This window comes from Populus alba, chromosome 6 (assembly GCF_005239225.2).
Source record: "Populus alba chromosome 6, ASM523922v2, whole genome shotgun sequence".
In the NCBI taxonomy this organism is placed as follows: domain Eukaryota; kingdom Viridiplantae; phylum Streptophyta; class Magnoliopsida; order Malpighiales; family Salicaceae; genus Populus; species Populus alba.
Window position 1 is genome coordinate 8,598,598 of NC_133289.1, and position 15,122 is coordinate 8,613,719.

The 15,122-nt window shown below is 34.9% G+C and overlaps 1 protein-coding gene and 1 long non-coding RNA gene across 3 annotated transcripts; one reads left to right on the forward strand and one right to left on the reverse strand.

Moving 5' to 3' along the window:
• The first annotated feature begins 2,389 nt into the window (after nucleotides 1–2,389).
• Nucleotides 2,390–4,598, forward strand: LOC118048177 (gamma-interferon-responsive lysosomal thiol protein). 2 transcript variants are annotated; one of them, XM_035057756.2, is made up of 6 exons: nucleotides 2,390–2,730; nucleotides 3,176–3,241; nucleotides 3,389–3,529; nucleotides 3,663–3,755; nucleotides 3,825–3,960; nucleotides 4,091–4,598. In XM_035057756.2, exons 1-6 carry the CDS (start codon nucleotides 2,419–2,421, stop codon nucleotides 4,102–4,104), a joined length of 762 nt encoding a protein of 253 aa, XP_034913647.2. In that variant the 5' UTR covers nucleotides 2,390–2,418; the 3' UTR covers nucleotides 4,105–4,598. The 2 variants fall into 2 exon arrangements, with proteins under 2 accessions (XP_034913647.2, XP_034913646.2); XM_035057755.2 differs by having other exon boundaries at nucleotides 3,825–4,597.
• Nucleotides 4,599–10,742: 6,144 nt separating this feature from the next.
• Nucleotides 10,743–11,715, reverse strand: LOC140955698 (uncharacterized). Its single transcript, XR_012170117.1, has 2 exons — nucleotides 11,344–11,715; nucleotides 10,743–11,059 (listed from the first exon to the last, which is right to left on the reverse strand). It is a non-coding gene; the product is annotated as an uncharacterized lncRNA (long non-coding RNA).
• Between the last annotated feature and the right edge of the window lie 3,407 nt (nucleotides 11,716–15,122).

Genomic DNA, 15,122 nt, shown 5'->3' on the forward strand with positions numbered 1-15,122 from the left:
GATTTTCAAAACTAAAAGGATCAAAATAAAAATTGGACTAGATATTAAGGCTAATTTTTAAAAAAATAATATTGACACCAATTTTTTTCATAAAGAAAGACCAAACTTCTAATTTTGATCCATTTATTTTTAATTTTTTGCAAACAATCATTTTTTCTTTGTTTTTTTTTTTTTGCAAAGTCAAGAACTCATCTAATATTAAAAAGTTTTTGAAAACCGCAATAACTTAAAAAAAATGATGATAAATAAAACATCAAGCCAAATCATAAATAAATATAACATACAAGGATGAAATTAAAAAAATTAGATGATTGGAGTAAAAAACAAAGTAAAGACCAAGAAAGAAATTGTTTTTTTTTTTTAATAAAAGGCAGCCATTTCACCTTACATTCAATTTTAATCCTTTTATTTTTATTTTTTTGCAAATAATTAAACCAAATTTTTGTTTTAGCAAAATCAAGAATCAACTTAATGCTCATAATTTTCTTGACACCATGAAAAGCTAAAAGAAAGCTATAAGAAACAAATTATAAAATTCATTCATCAATCATGAAAATGTGAAAAAAAAATTCAACAACCAAAGTAAAAATAAAGTTGAAGGAAATAAAAATAAAAAAATTATGCGAAATCATAATGTTTTCCCTCACAGTCTATGCTAAAACATTAAGACATTTTAGTTTTTCTTTTAATTTATCAAAAAAATACATATCGATCATTGTGATAATATTATTATAAATTTCAGTTAACTCTACCTCCACCTTCTTCTTACACTTTTATCCTCTTCATATTTGTTTCATTCCGTTTCAACTTCTCTGTATACTCAATTGATGACAAGATGCTTCATATTTTCGTCCTCACAATCACATTCTTGTAGCCTCCTTTTTTTTTTTTTTTTTTTCTTTTGAAAATGTAGTTGCGGTTTTTTTTTAAGTATTTTTTATATTATAATACATCAAAATAATATTTTTTTTATTTTTTAAAAAAATATTTTTGAGATCAAAGCTTTAAAATGATTCAAAATATTAAAAAAAAAATTTAATTTTTAGTTAACAAAAATAAAATTTAAAATTTTTTAAGAAACACGGGTTGACCTGTGTTTCCAAACACTCTCAAAGTATGCATCTCTCTCCATTGTTAATTCAATTTCTTCTTTGTATCCAACATTTTGAGTAGCGTTTAGCTTGCTCAATGAGCTTGGCAAAGTAAACGAAGTTTTCATGATCTTTGAATGAATCTATGGCTATTGTTGATCTCTCTCCTAATTTTAGATATCAAAATCAAATTCGGATGACTATTTCAAAAAGCTATGAATTTTTTAGATTTCTTTATCTTTTTCTATAGAAAATCACACACAAACATAATATATTTCTCTCAAGATATCAAAGAGAGAATGATTTGTTATGTTTGTTTATTTTTTATTTTTCCTTACAGATGATACAAAAGACTTAAAAAAACCAGACAATAATAGAGGAAAATCAGGGGACTCAAGGATTTCAAAAACCTGACATTGATACCATGTTTTCAAAATAGAAAGAAAATACTCTCTTGATTTTCTTATTGAAAGAATGAGAAAGGTATAGTATGATACAATACTAATTATGCTTGCTCAAGAACTAATTATATTAAAAAAAATAGGGAAATAATTATTAAAAGAAACTGCTCTAAATTTGGAAACCATACAACCTATAAAATCTCCAAGAAATCTCAATATTCAAGAAAGTCAAGATTCTTATTTACCTTCAGTAGCTTTTGTAGAAAGTTCAAAGCACGCGGTTCATAACTGCTGCAGTTATTATTCGACTTGAAATGCAGTGCACAGAGAGCCTCATCACAGAGATGTCCTGTCCTTCGACTCTTGTCATTTTAGTCATAAAGTCTTGTGCGCCTCATCTGCTACAATTTGCAAGAGGTTACTGTGCCTGTACGATATTGTGTTGGGAAACAAAATTATGGAAAATAATGTGATCAATGAGTAATGTTTTGTTTGCTTTAGGTCATCTTGCTACTCCTCGAAACATTCTTTATACGTAGCAGTGGACTCCAAGTCCTTCCACTTCGAAGATTGATGAGAAAGAAAAGAAACCATAGCTTTAGATCAGAAAGTCGAAGGAAAACAAACCTGCAGAATTCATTAAATCATGAAATCCGTTGGCCCCAGAAGCTCATTTTATACAAGCTAAAATGATTATAAGCTAATAGCATTAATTATTAGTATTCCTTGTCCCTGTCAAGTTCATTTGTAATTCGAAAAGGATAGGGAAAATACAAAGATCGTAAACATTAAAATTGATGGTCATTTGTCTTTTACGAAAGCATGGATATGAGTGTAATTAAGGGCGTTGTTGTCGGTTTACCATCGTCAAAATTACCACCCTTTTATAAGTTGACACGCTGTGGAAAAGCATCTATATACGTGCTATGCTTACAAAAATGGCTTCTGGGAAACTAGTCTTCTCGTTCATCATTACTCTCATGTTGATCTTCCTTCTACCTCCATCTCATGTTGTTTCTCATTCAAATCCTGGTGATATCAAGGATTCATCATCTATCAATCCTCAAAAGGTTAACCTCTCGGTTTATTATGAAGCTTTATGCCCATCCTGTGCAAACTTCATTGTCAAAAGTCTTGGTAGGGTCTTCAACGATGATCTCATCAACATCATCAATCTCAGGATGGTACCATGGGGTAATGCTCATTTCAACAAAACTGACAGCACCATCATCTGTCAGGTGACATCCATCTTCTACATCTTCATTTGCTTTTGAATTGCCATCTGCCCTTACCACACACACACACACACACACACACACCCACGAAAGAGCCAAAAGCTGCTAGATCATGCACTAAAAACGAGGGTCCATTTTCTCTTTTTCCAGTGTTAAGTATCTGATCTTGTCGAGTCTATAATTAACAAAGAATACTCGCTTAACTCTGTATTAGATATGATCTTTTAAGTTTTCGATTGTGTGTTTTTTATCTGCTTTAGGCCTTCATATTGTTCCATTGAAGAACGGCAACCGGTAATTCCAGGCTAGCTAATGTCAGAGTGATATTGACAAAGATGTGCCACTACCATACAAGTTTTCAACTCTCTTCTTTTCTAGTAGAGTATTTTGTTTTTTTTTGTTTTTTTTTTTTTGTCTTATGCAACCATGAATTTTCCAAAATTTTCAGAATGGTCTTGATGAATGTGTTCTGAATACAATACAAGCCTGCGCCATCAATGTCTGGCATGATGTGGTAGGACCTCCTTTTTATTCTTCCATAAGCTATAATCAATCACCGTGTGCATATATTCATATTAACTAGAAGCAAAATTATTGTTATATGTTTTTATAATAAATTATTTTAAAATAGACATATTCATCTATATATTCTGTAATGCAGAACAAATATTATGCACTGATTTACTGCATTGAGTTCCTCGCTATTGAGGGAAGGCATTCAAATTGGCAATCTTGTTTCAGCTCACTTGGATTGCCTGAAAAACCTATTTTGGACTGTTACAACAATGGAACGGGAGCGAAGGTAGCACCAAAATACTTTTTAACTTTCTGATTTCCCAGTTCTAACATTTCTTCTATAGTATTCCGTAATTCGACACTATCAATTGTTCTTTGCTTTGATTATAGCTTAACATTTGAACCAAATTCATATGCAGCTTCAAGCTCTATATGGTTATGAAACTGCACATCTTAGCCCGCCTCAGACGTTTGTGCCTTGGGTTGTCGTGGATAGCAAACAACTCGGAAATGTTAGTCCCTAATCCTTGGTTTCTATCGTCTTTTCTCGTGTGCTAGTGATAACCGTGCTTTCAATGCAGGACTATGAAAAATTTACCACCTACATCTGCAATGCATACAAAAGCAATGTCATACCAAATGCCTGCAAATCACTTCCACCGAATAATGTCAGCTCAAGTAAGGAGGAAAATCCTATCCATCCAGTTTGCTACCGAGGTGAAGCTAAGAACATGACATCTCTGGCACCAATAAAGAGAATTCTAGTGCATTTTGGCTAGCTGACTGTGGTATTAATATGCGAACACTTTCCTAGCTTATACTTGATGGTGCTATTGAAATGTTGCAGTTTTCAATGCCTGAGTTTTGCAATGTTGGACTGTTGGCTCTTTTTATGTCACATTAATCTGGCATTGGCAATCATTCTGATTGTGAGCTCCAAAACCAGCATTGACACGGATGGCCTTCCAGTGTAAAGGGGAGAAATTGGGATAAGATGTTATAAATCTGATGGTGTTAGTGTCCATTATTCAATCAATTTACTCAATCCTTTTATTCCGATAGTGCAAATTTAGGCCTAGAGGGGCATTTAGGAGTGTTAGCTGCCTTAAACTTGGCCTGCCAACCCCTCGAACTTGTCCTAAAAGCTCTGTAGGACTCTGAAGATGATTATAGAATTAGAAAAGGGAATCAGCTTCCCGCTGAAATACAGCTTCAGCTCCAAGCTTTATAATCTCATACCGTGATTATGTCATTCTAAAATTATACCGTTTTCAAACTCTACTGCTTATTTCTGTAACATAATTATAGATCAAGAAAATGATCTGTGTAAACCTTGCTTCCAAAAATTCATCATTAGTGGCAGCAAATATTTTCTGAAGTTTTCGGTCGCATTCACACTACGCCAGCACCAATAATTAAATACTTAACGCGATTCCAGGTTGGAATCACTTTACCTTAAACATCTTTTTTTTACGGATAGACTTAATGTTGAAAGGAACAATTTCCAGGATTTGGCATTCATATTAGAGGATAATTTACATGTTCCTGGTGTCACCACAAATTTGTCATCTTCTTAAATGGGTCAGACATTGAGCTTCATAAAGTTCATCCAGCTAATTTCTGTATCGAAGTACAAGAAAGTTGTTTCCAAAATGGATGGAAGTTAGATTCCTTTGTCATGGTTCTTACATTAACATGGCAGGCCTTCCTCTCAAAAAACTAGGGTTCCTGTGGAATAAATTTCAGGATATTATCCTCCATTGTTCTCATCATTTCCTTGCTTTTCATGTTCATATCCTCATCGCAATCATATGATATCCATTACAGTGAAAAGCTTAATGCATCTATCTATTAGGAAACACTATGCCCAGCTTCTGCTGATTTAATTGTAAATGAACTACGACACGCGTGCTTCTCAACAAGTCTCTCATCAGCATAGTCAACCTCAGGATTTAATTGTAATTTTTATCACAATAAGTTTCTTCTCTGAGTTTATTTTAATTATCACTGCAACATTTTGCAGCATGGTCCTCATGAAATCTTCTTCAACACGATACATGCCTGTGCTATCAAGTCCTATGGTTGTTCTGTCCTGGTAAATATTTCAAGTTTTATTCACTTTATATGATAAAAAAAATAATTAAGAAAAAGTACAAGAGAGATGATAGAAGTGAGCTTTCTTTTCGAGCTATTTAAACGATTAGGGATGATATTTAAACTATAGAAAACTTTTTTTTTAATTCACGTGGGGGTGTTTGGGTCAGTTTGCGAACACCTTGACTAATCCTCATTTGTCATGAAGTTAACAATTTAGGTAAGTCTCTAATAACCATCAATATTAACAAGTTCAGGGCTTGAACCTAAGATTAAAAAGAGAGCAAACTCCTTGATCCCAAACTCATACCACTTGGTCACCCACTAGATAGTTCTATAGAAAACTTTTAAATTATAGTGATCAAGGTGTAAAATTATTGAATCTATAAGGATAAAAATAAATTTTACCTTAAAATCCCAATTCTGAGTTAAAAGTAAGAAATTTTAAACCAAAATAAAAGAGAAGATCAAGGAAAAGACTATGAATAAAGCTGATAAAAAAAGATTTTTTTTTTTATTATCTAGTAGGTGGTCCAATAATAAAAGCTTAGAACTAAGAGATTTACTTCTTTATGATCTCAAGTTTGAACCCTGTTATTAATAATATGATAACCACTAGATATTTATATGATCGTTAATTTTAGGACCGTGAAATTAATCAATGTATGCACAAATTGATCCGGATACCTATGTTAAATAAAAAAATAAGAAGATAAGGGGGGGAAGGGGTGGATAAAATAAACGAGAATTTGCTTGAGCTGGGGAATGTTGACAAATGAATTCTGTCGCCTACATTTCTCGATTTTTCTTAATTAAATATATAAAATAAAATAAAATAACAAATGATAGGGAAAAGCCGCTGAGGAGCTGGCCTCTGGGTTGGAGCGAGGCACTGGTTTATCATTTATGCATACAGTGCGGTACCAAACATACTTTTTATTATGGATTTTGGAAGAGCTTTCGACTGTGACTTCAATGTGCATATAGTTATGCTGGCGACGGGTCTGTTTTCTAACACAACAAGAGGATAGGTACCATGGAATGTGCTGTTGTCTGTGTTCTGACTTCTAAGGATTTTTTGAATATCGTGTGCTTTGATCAATTCTATCTGACTGGTTTTGAAGTTGACCAAGTCTTAACAACTGAAGCAAACGACTACTTGTCTTTCACCCTACAATTTACAGCCGTATTTATCACTCATGTAGGCCACGGACTGGTCACTCCCCACTCAAAGCAGCAATGCTTGCCGCTGATTTCTGCTCTCTTAACATTCTCTCCCAGGGAAAAATTGCAAATGAATCCTTCCGTCCTTATCCAACCCAGCCTCCGTTTTCCTTTCTCTTTCTTACCTTCCACTGCTCCCACTTTCCTCGTAGCAGAGCTGAGGGAGACAGACACCACTGTTTCTCACATTCTCCCTGTCTCTATCGTTTCCTGTCTGGGATTGACAGGAGAGTAAATGTACTAGGTTATTATGGTAAACTCATGAAGACTTGAAGACCATTCACTTTTTCAATCTCTAACTTGTGCTGAACCATTAAGAATGGCTTGACATACCATAAACTCAATGGATGAAATCACTTTCATGGCATCACCACCAGCCATTGAATGCAAAAGGGGACACTTAAATGTTGATCATTTGCTCATCTCTAGTTTGCTTAGCACGACATTCCATTGTTGATTTCATCAAATGATTTGGCAAGGCTTTTACCTCAAATGATAGAATATCAGGTTGGTCGGTGGCTAAAGTATTTGCGGACATTAATCCCATGTCAAAACTCTGAACTTTCTATCAACTGCCTGCAGGTCCTTAAGGAATGCTTGATGTCTCCGTTTTACTAAAGCTGATAAAAATGAAGAGGAGAAATCAAAACATACAAAGAACTTTTTAAAAACCACGAATGAGTCGTTAATGCTTCAATAAATCAAGCCCATTTGAGGGGTATCAGATTATTATGCTCGAGTAGTTAAGCCACATTAGAGCTGTTAAAAAGGAAAAATATTAGATGGGTTTCAACAACTACTAACAGAACATTAAGGGTAGGCATTATGTGTCCCATTTCTGACAGGGACAGAAATATTATTGATCACTTGCCACACCTATAAATACCCCACACGACATTGAAGCTTCAATGTACTAAACTATAAAAAAAGAAACGGTTTCTTCTCCATTACTCTCTTTCCTTGTTCTCCCTTCTCTGCTATTCTTGTTTGTCACCCCCTCCGATTCTTCTGAGTATTGTATTCCTAAGTCACCAGATCCTCCTGTTAGGTCCAGGAGAATTTCCCGCAATTCTGAGAAAGTCACAATGTCTCTGTGTTATGAATTTCTGTGTCCATATTGCAACAGTTTCATAGCAGACCCTCTAGCTCAGGTCCTGGAGACTGATCTCTTGACCATTCTCAATCTCAGACTGGTTCCCTTGGGAAAAGCTATTCTAGATTCTAACAATACCATAGAGTGTCAAGTTGCATTTCCATCTTCAGATTTTGTTTCTTTTTTCTTCTTTAAGAATGTTCTTTCAAAGTTTCGATGTGATCACCTTTTACTTTGGTTTTTTGGGAGCATGGGGAAGAGGAATGCTATCTGAATATCATCCATGCTTGCAGCATCAACCTCAAAGTTACAAGATTCAAGATTCGCAAAGAGACGATGAATATCATTGCATTTAAATTTGTGAAACTAATTGAGATCAAACACAAAAAGGAGGCTAGAATTCTGAATAAACTGTATATTATGAATGCATAGTCTTAACCTAATTACAAATAAAGTATATATAGGTTAAACTGAAAGTACTATTCTACCCTTAATAAATAAGACAACATAAATATTATTTAACATCTCCCCTCAAACTCACGATGCGGCAGCTACAAGCATCGAGAGTTTGCCAACTAGAAAACGAAAACGAGATATGGAATGCGCCTTGGTAAAGAAATCTGCAATCTGCAATGAAGAAGGAACAAAGGGCAAAGTAATGGTTCCATGCTTGAGATGATGACGAGTAAGATGACAATCGATTTCAATGTGCTTAGTCCGCTCATGAAAAACCGAGTTGTGAGCAATCTGAATAGAACTCTGGTTGTCACAATACATAGGAGTAGGATGGGAAAAGGAAACTCCCATATCAGCAAGTAACCAACGTAACCAAATAATCTCTTTGGTAGTAGATGCCATGGCACGATATTCTGCTTCGGTGGATGATTGAGAAACAATAGATTGTTTCTTACTCTTCCAAGAAATAAGAGAATCACCTAAAAAGATACAAAACCCGGTAACAGACTTGCGATCTGTGGGATCACTACCATGATCAGCATCAGAGTATGCACGTAACTCCAAGGAAGAGGTGGATGAAAGTAAAAGACTTTGAAAAACTGTACCCCGAAGATATCGCAAAATACGAAGAACAGCTGCCCAATGAACAGTAGTAGGAGAAGCAACAAACTGACTAACAACATGAACAGCATATGCAATATCTGGACGAGTAATGGTGAGATATACCAAACTCCCAACAATAGTGCGGTATAAAGTAGGATCTATCAAAGGTAAACCATCAGAAGAAGAGTACCTTGCGTTAACCTCAATAGGAGTATCCACAGTCTTGTTATCAGTAAGTCTAGCCCGCTCAAGAATATCTGCAACATATTTCGACTGAGAAAGAAGGTAACCTCTAGGTGAGTACGCTACCTCAATACCCAGGAAATATCGAAGATAACCCAAATCCTTCATCTCAAATCGTCTAGCCAACTCTGTCTTCAAAACTGAAATACCATCAATGTCATCACCAGTAATAATCATGTCATCAACATATAAAGACAGAATGATACGACCTGCATCAGTGCACTTAATAAAAAGAGCAGAATCATGACTGCTAGAAACAAAGCCAAGTGACGAGATCACAATAGAGAATTTCTCAAACCAAGCACGGGGTGCTTGTTTGAGACCATATAATGCTTTCTTAAGCTTACAAACATATCCAGAGTCATGTGAAATACCAGGAGGGGGTGCCATATAAACTTCTTCTTGAAGATCTCCATTCAAGAAGGCATTTTTAACATCAAGTTGAGAAATATGCCATTGACGAATCGAAGCTACGGCAATAAGAGTACGAATAGTAGTCATTTTTGCAACCGGAGCAAATGTCTCCTCATAGTCCATACCATACTGTTGAGAGTATCCTTTGGCAACCAACCTAGCTTTATATCGCTCAATAGACCCATCAGAATTAGTCTTGATCTTATACACCCAACGACAACCAACAACACTCTTACCAGGAGGTAGAGGAACCAGATCCCAAGTATCTGTCTTATGCAATGTAGAAAGTTCCTCATCCATAGCTTGCTGCCAAAGCGGATCAAGAATTGCCTCTTTATAGGAAGAGGGCTCAACAAGACAATGAATAGAGGCTAAAAAGGAAGTAAATGATGAAGAATAACAAGAATAAGCAAAATCTGGTAGTTTTGTGGACTTACGAATACGGATGGACTGACGTGGAGGTGGATCCACAATCTCAGATGAAGCTTGAGGGGCTGTAGATGAGAATGGAGCTTCAGGTGTGCCAGAGAGTAAAGTACCAGTACCTGCAGAGTTATGAGTACAAATTGATCGAACATGGGGAGAGCTATCATTACCAGAATCCTCAGAAAATGGATCTATACTAATAAGATCAGATTTAGTCAGGTTATGAGTAGTGGATGGAATAGAAAAGAAAGGTATATGCTCAAGGAAGACAACATGACGAGACACATAAAGTTTCTGAGTGATTGGATCAAAACAACGATAACCCTTTTTACCTTCACCATAGCCCAAGAAGACACAAATAGCGGATCGAGAGGATAGCTTACTTCGTTCTACATGAGGACGAAGAACGAAACAAGTACAACCAAAGACTCTAAATGAGGAATAATCAGGGACATACCCATATAACTTTTCAAAAGGAGATAGACCCGAACTATGAGAAGATGGAATTGTATTAATCAAGCTTACAGCAGTAAGAACAGCTTCTCCCCAAAACTCACTAAGAACAAAAGCAGACAACAAGAGAGAACGAGCAGTTTCGACAATGTGCCTATGTTTTCTTTCAGCAACACCATTTTGCTCAGGAGTATCTGTACATGAAGTTTGGTGGATGGTTCCATCTAGGGCAAGCAATTGGCAAAATTTATTAGAAGTGTATTCCCCACCTAAATCACACCTAAAGCATTTGATCACAGTAGAATATTGAGTTTTGATAAGAGCTCGAAAAGCTGCATATATCTCAAAGAATTCAGAACGATGTTTCATTAAATAAACCCAACAATAACGAGTATGATCATCAATAAAAGAGACATAATATCGAGACCCTCCTTTTGTGGCAACAGGAGAAGGTCCCCATACATCAGAATGAATCAAATCAAACGGTGAAAAAGAAACAGAAATACTTCGATTAAAAGGTAAGGCGGAAAATTTTGCCAATTTACATCCACTACAATCAGAAATGTCACAAGTTTTCAAATTTCCTAAAGCTCCTGTGGATGCCAAAAATCTCAAACGAGAAGACGAAACATGACCTAGACGGGAATGCCATAAATAAAAACTAGAAGATGAAATACTCAAACGAAAGGAAGACAAATCAACTGTAGTAGTAGCAGCGGCAGCAGCAGCAACTGGCACTTTTAACTCATCCAAAATATATAGTCCATTCTCCCTACGGCCTGTCCCAATCAGCTTCTGAGACTGCAGATCCTGTATACAACAAAAGGAACCAGAAAACATGACTAAATAATCACCAGAATCACATATTTGACCAATAGACGCAAGATTCAATTTGAGTTGTGGAATAAGATAAACATTAGGGAGAGACATGTGAGGTGTGACAACAGAACCAACACCTGCTAAGGGCATTTGAGTGCCATCAGCAGTCATAACAGGAATGGAGGATAAAGGGGATACAGAGGTAAAAGATGAGGAATCTGGAGACATATGATGAGAAGCACCAGAATCCAAGACCCATTCAGAATGTGACATACCTGAGGAACTATGAGGCAACTGACCTATGGAAGAAGAAGCGGACATTGCTTGTGGCTGCAAGGAGAGAAACTTCTGAAATTGCTCAGCCAAAATATTAGGATCGGTAATAGAACTCGAGGAAGCTACTGCTGCAGTATTGTGGTGTTGTGGTTTATAACCCTGAGGTGGTCTATGAGCATTAGATTGTGACTGATTTCCAGGCTTCCAAGCTTGATTCTGATGTCTCAACTTAGGACACTGAGCCTTCCAATGACCTTTCTGCTTACAGAAGCTGCACTCATCGAAGCCAACCCTTGTGTGAGACTTATTCTGATGATTAGAGAATGACCTAGAAGGTACTGCTAGTACTGAAGGATTTGAAGCAGAAAGAATTCCTTTTCAGAATAAGACTGAAAACGTATTTCTTCAGCCAATAACTCACTGACAACAGAGTCAACAGAAGGCAGTGGAGAACGATGCAGAATTGAACCTCTAAGTCCTTCGAAATCACTGCGAAGTGCTGTTAAAAACTGTACCAATCTTTGCTGCTCTCTACGCTCAATATAGGCACCACATGCCTTTAATTCTGTCGATTCAGTAAGAGCCAATTGATCCCAAAGATCTGTCATAGCAGAATAAAACTCCTGAATACTCATATTCTTCTGATGAAGAGCTCGTATGTCATTCTCTAATTGATACTGTTTTGCAAAATTTGATTGTGTGAATAACCTTTGCAGGTGATCCCAAACCTCTTTTGCTGTCTCATATTTCGCCAACTGCGTACCTATTGAATGCTCAACAGAATTGTTGATCCAAGTAATGATCTTTGCATTATTTGCTTCCCATGTATCTATCAAACCAGCATCCCCCTCCTCAATATTCTTAGGTATCACATAAGTTCCACTAACATACCCCCACATCTTCTTACCCTTAAGGAAATTTCTCATTACATAACTCCAATATGAATAGTTCTTCCCATCCAACCTCACACTCACAGACTGAAGCGAATCATCTCTTTCAGTAGCCATAATCAACAATCACAAAATAACCAGAATGCAAAAGCAGCGGAAGACAAAATACTCAATTGCAGAAACTAAACAAATATCTTCTCGAAATTATACGATTACTCCCAAAACACAAAACAAATTTGCAAAAACTGAACGCAGATACCAAATTACAGAAGCTGAAGGGAAGACGAAATACCAAAATAATTGCAGAAACTGTCGAAATACCAAAATAATTGCAGAGACTGTCGAAATACCTAATTTTGCAGAAGCGGAAGACAAAATATCACTCCAAAAAAAAATTGTCTTAACCCCCAGCCAACTCACCGCAGAGTTGGATCCGCGAAGCTGTATTTGGGATTAAGCTTCGTTCCATAAAACCAGCTCTGATACCATGTGAAACTAATTGAGATCAAACACAAAAAGGAGGCTAGAATTCTGAATAAACTGTATATTATGAATGCATAGTCTTAACCTAATTACAAATAAAGTATATATAGGTTAAACTGAAAGTACTATTCTACCCTTAATAAATAAGACAACATAAATATTATTTAACAAAATTGACCATATCCAAGACATGTAAATCTTTCATAAAGATCATATCTTCAATCTCTATTCCACAATCTATATACACATACTCCATAATGCTAACTCATCTAAAGGAGTGGAGATTAAAAAGAAGGATCCTACCAGAGTTGGTTGTCTATCTAATATCATAAAAAAATATGAGGACACAAACAAATGAATTGCACTCTAATCAAACAAGACTTTTTGTTTCAAAAGAGCAAATAGAAAAATTACTTGAAACAACTATATTGGATACTTAAGCGTTCTATTGAGTTAAGGCAAAGATTTTAACATGCCTTTAGCCTTGTTGTATCTAGCCTCTATCACCTGCACCTCGTCCTCTTTAACCATAACCACCAAAATCTCTATCATCATGATCCACAGACCAGCTTGTTGATAATGTCTGAAAGGAGGTTGAATTGAAGTAGATGCTCTTGAAGCTGACATCCAACTCCTAGGGCACTCGTGAATCTTATGACCTATTTGGGCACAACTGAAACAAGCATTGGTCCTCCTATAGCATTCTATGCTAGTATGGCCTCCTTTACAGTTTTAATATGAAGAACTGTCTCCAAATAAAACAAAAGAGTTGCAATTTAAACTAAACTCTAATTATAGCTTTGACCACTACTACTGCCACTATAACTTGAGTCATTGACTAAAGATCTCTATCTAAACCTACTCGGATGCTACAAACTTATTCTCGAGTTGGATGTGTTGGGATGGTGGTGTAGGTTTGTCCACAAATATCTTAGACCTATCCACAAGATGAGGTGATATTAATCCTGACCCCTACACGGATGCTATAGACTCGTCTCGAGTTAGATAAGTTAGGATGGTGCTTCAAACCTTTCCACAATCTAAGGTGATTATTAGATGTAGTTGCTTTATATTTTATGAGAATTATAAAAATATAAGTATATATAATTATTTTAATTTTAATAAAATGTTACGTTATATTGATCATTTAAATAATTATATTAATTATAACTAAAGTTATATGTTAGTTATGTGAATTGTGTTTTAAGATTGGAAAAACTAGTTATTTGAATTGTGAATTTTTCTTTATTTTTTTTAGAGTTAATGGTTGGAAAAATCTTCTCATTAAATGTTTTTTTAATCAAATCATAGATGTTATCTGCAACTTACTTGCTATACATGTTAAGTGCAACACGAGAATCATAGACAAAACATATAATTCAAACAATATGTTAGAACCCTAAGTAATTTTTGGGTTGTGCTATTTTACCCTTTTTTTTTTTTTTTTTACTATGTTAGGGTTCATTATTATTATGTATTGCATATGCCAAATTTATTTTTGAAATGGTTTTTGTCCACTAATGGGCCTAACACTAAGTTGTGTATTGCTATATCCCGAACCGAGGGAAATATTATGTTTCAAAATGACAAATATAAAGCCTAGCCTTGGCCCTTGGATCTAGCCAAAGTGTATACGCGTTTCAGGGTTGTTAATAGCTCAACATTTTCTTGGTTAAGGTCAACGTCTAATAATGATGCTGACATGATAATAATAATAATAATAATAATAATAATAATAATACTAAATTAAAGGCTAGTATAGTATTATTGTAATGATTGTTTTTATATTGTTTTGTATAAATTATATTAAAATAATATATTTTTTATTTTTTAAAATGAATGTATTAAAATAATCTAAAAACACATAAAAATAATTTAAAATAAATAAAAATTTGAATTTTAAAAAAAATAAAAACACAAAACAAAGAGAATCTAAAGAAAAAAATATACAATATTTTAAGAAAAAATTCAACATAATTAGGCTTAATTCAATTTTGATTTATCATAATTCAACGCTGTACGACATCATTCTCATCAAATTTATTGCTAGGAATTGATTCTATTGGGACCACAAATAAATAAATAAAAAACTAAGAAAAAACTACAAAACCTTATTCAATTTTGATTTATCATAATTCAACGCTGTACGACATCATTCTCATCAAATTTATTGCTAGGAATTGATTCTATTGGGACCACAAATAAATAAATAAAAAACTAAGAAAAACTACAAAACCTTTCAGAAGTCAAAGATAGGAGGATGATTGTACAACCAGCTAGGAAACGTAGCCCGACAATGCTAGTCGATGAAAGGGAAGCATGTGATCGCTAAGCGATGAATAATATCTATGCATTAGCGGTCAAATAGGCTCACATAAACATATTTATTTCCTACAAAGACTTTA

Bases quoted from the DNA above. Each gene is read 5' to 3' on its own strand.
- LOC118048177 (XM_035057755.2), top strand. From the start codon at position 2,419: ATGCTTACAAAAATGGCTTCTGGGAAACTAGTCTTCTCGTTCATCATT. The intron at 2,731-3,175 runs GTGACATCCATC...CAAAATTTTCAG, and splicing joins ACAGCACCATCATCTGTCAG to AATGGTCTTGATGAATGTGT. The intron at 3,530-3,662 runs GTAGCACCAAAA...ATTCATATGCAG, and splicing joins ACAATGGAACGGGAGCGAAG to CTTCAAGCTCTATATGGTTA.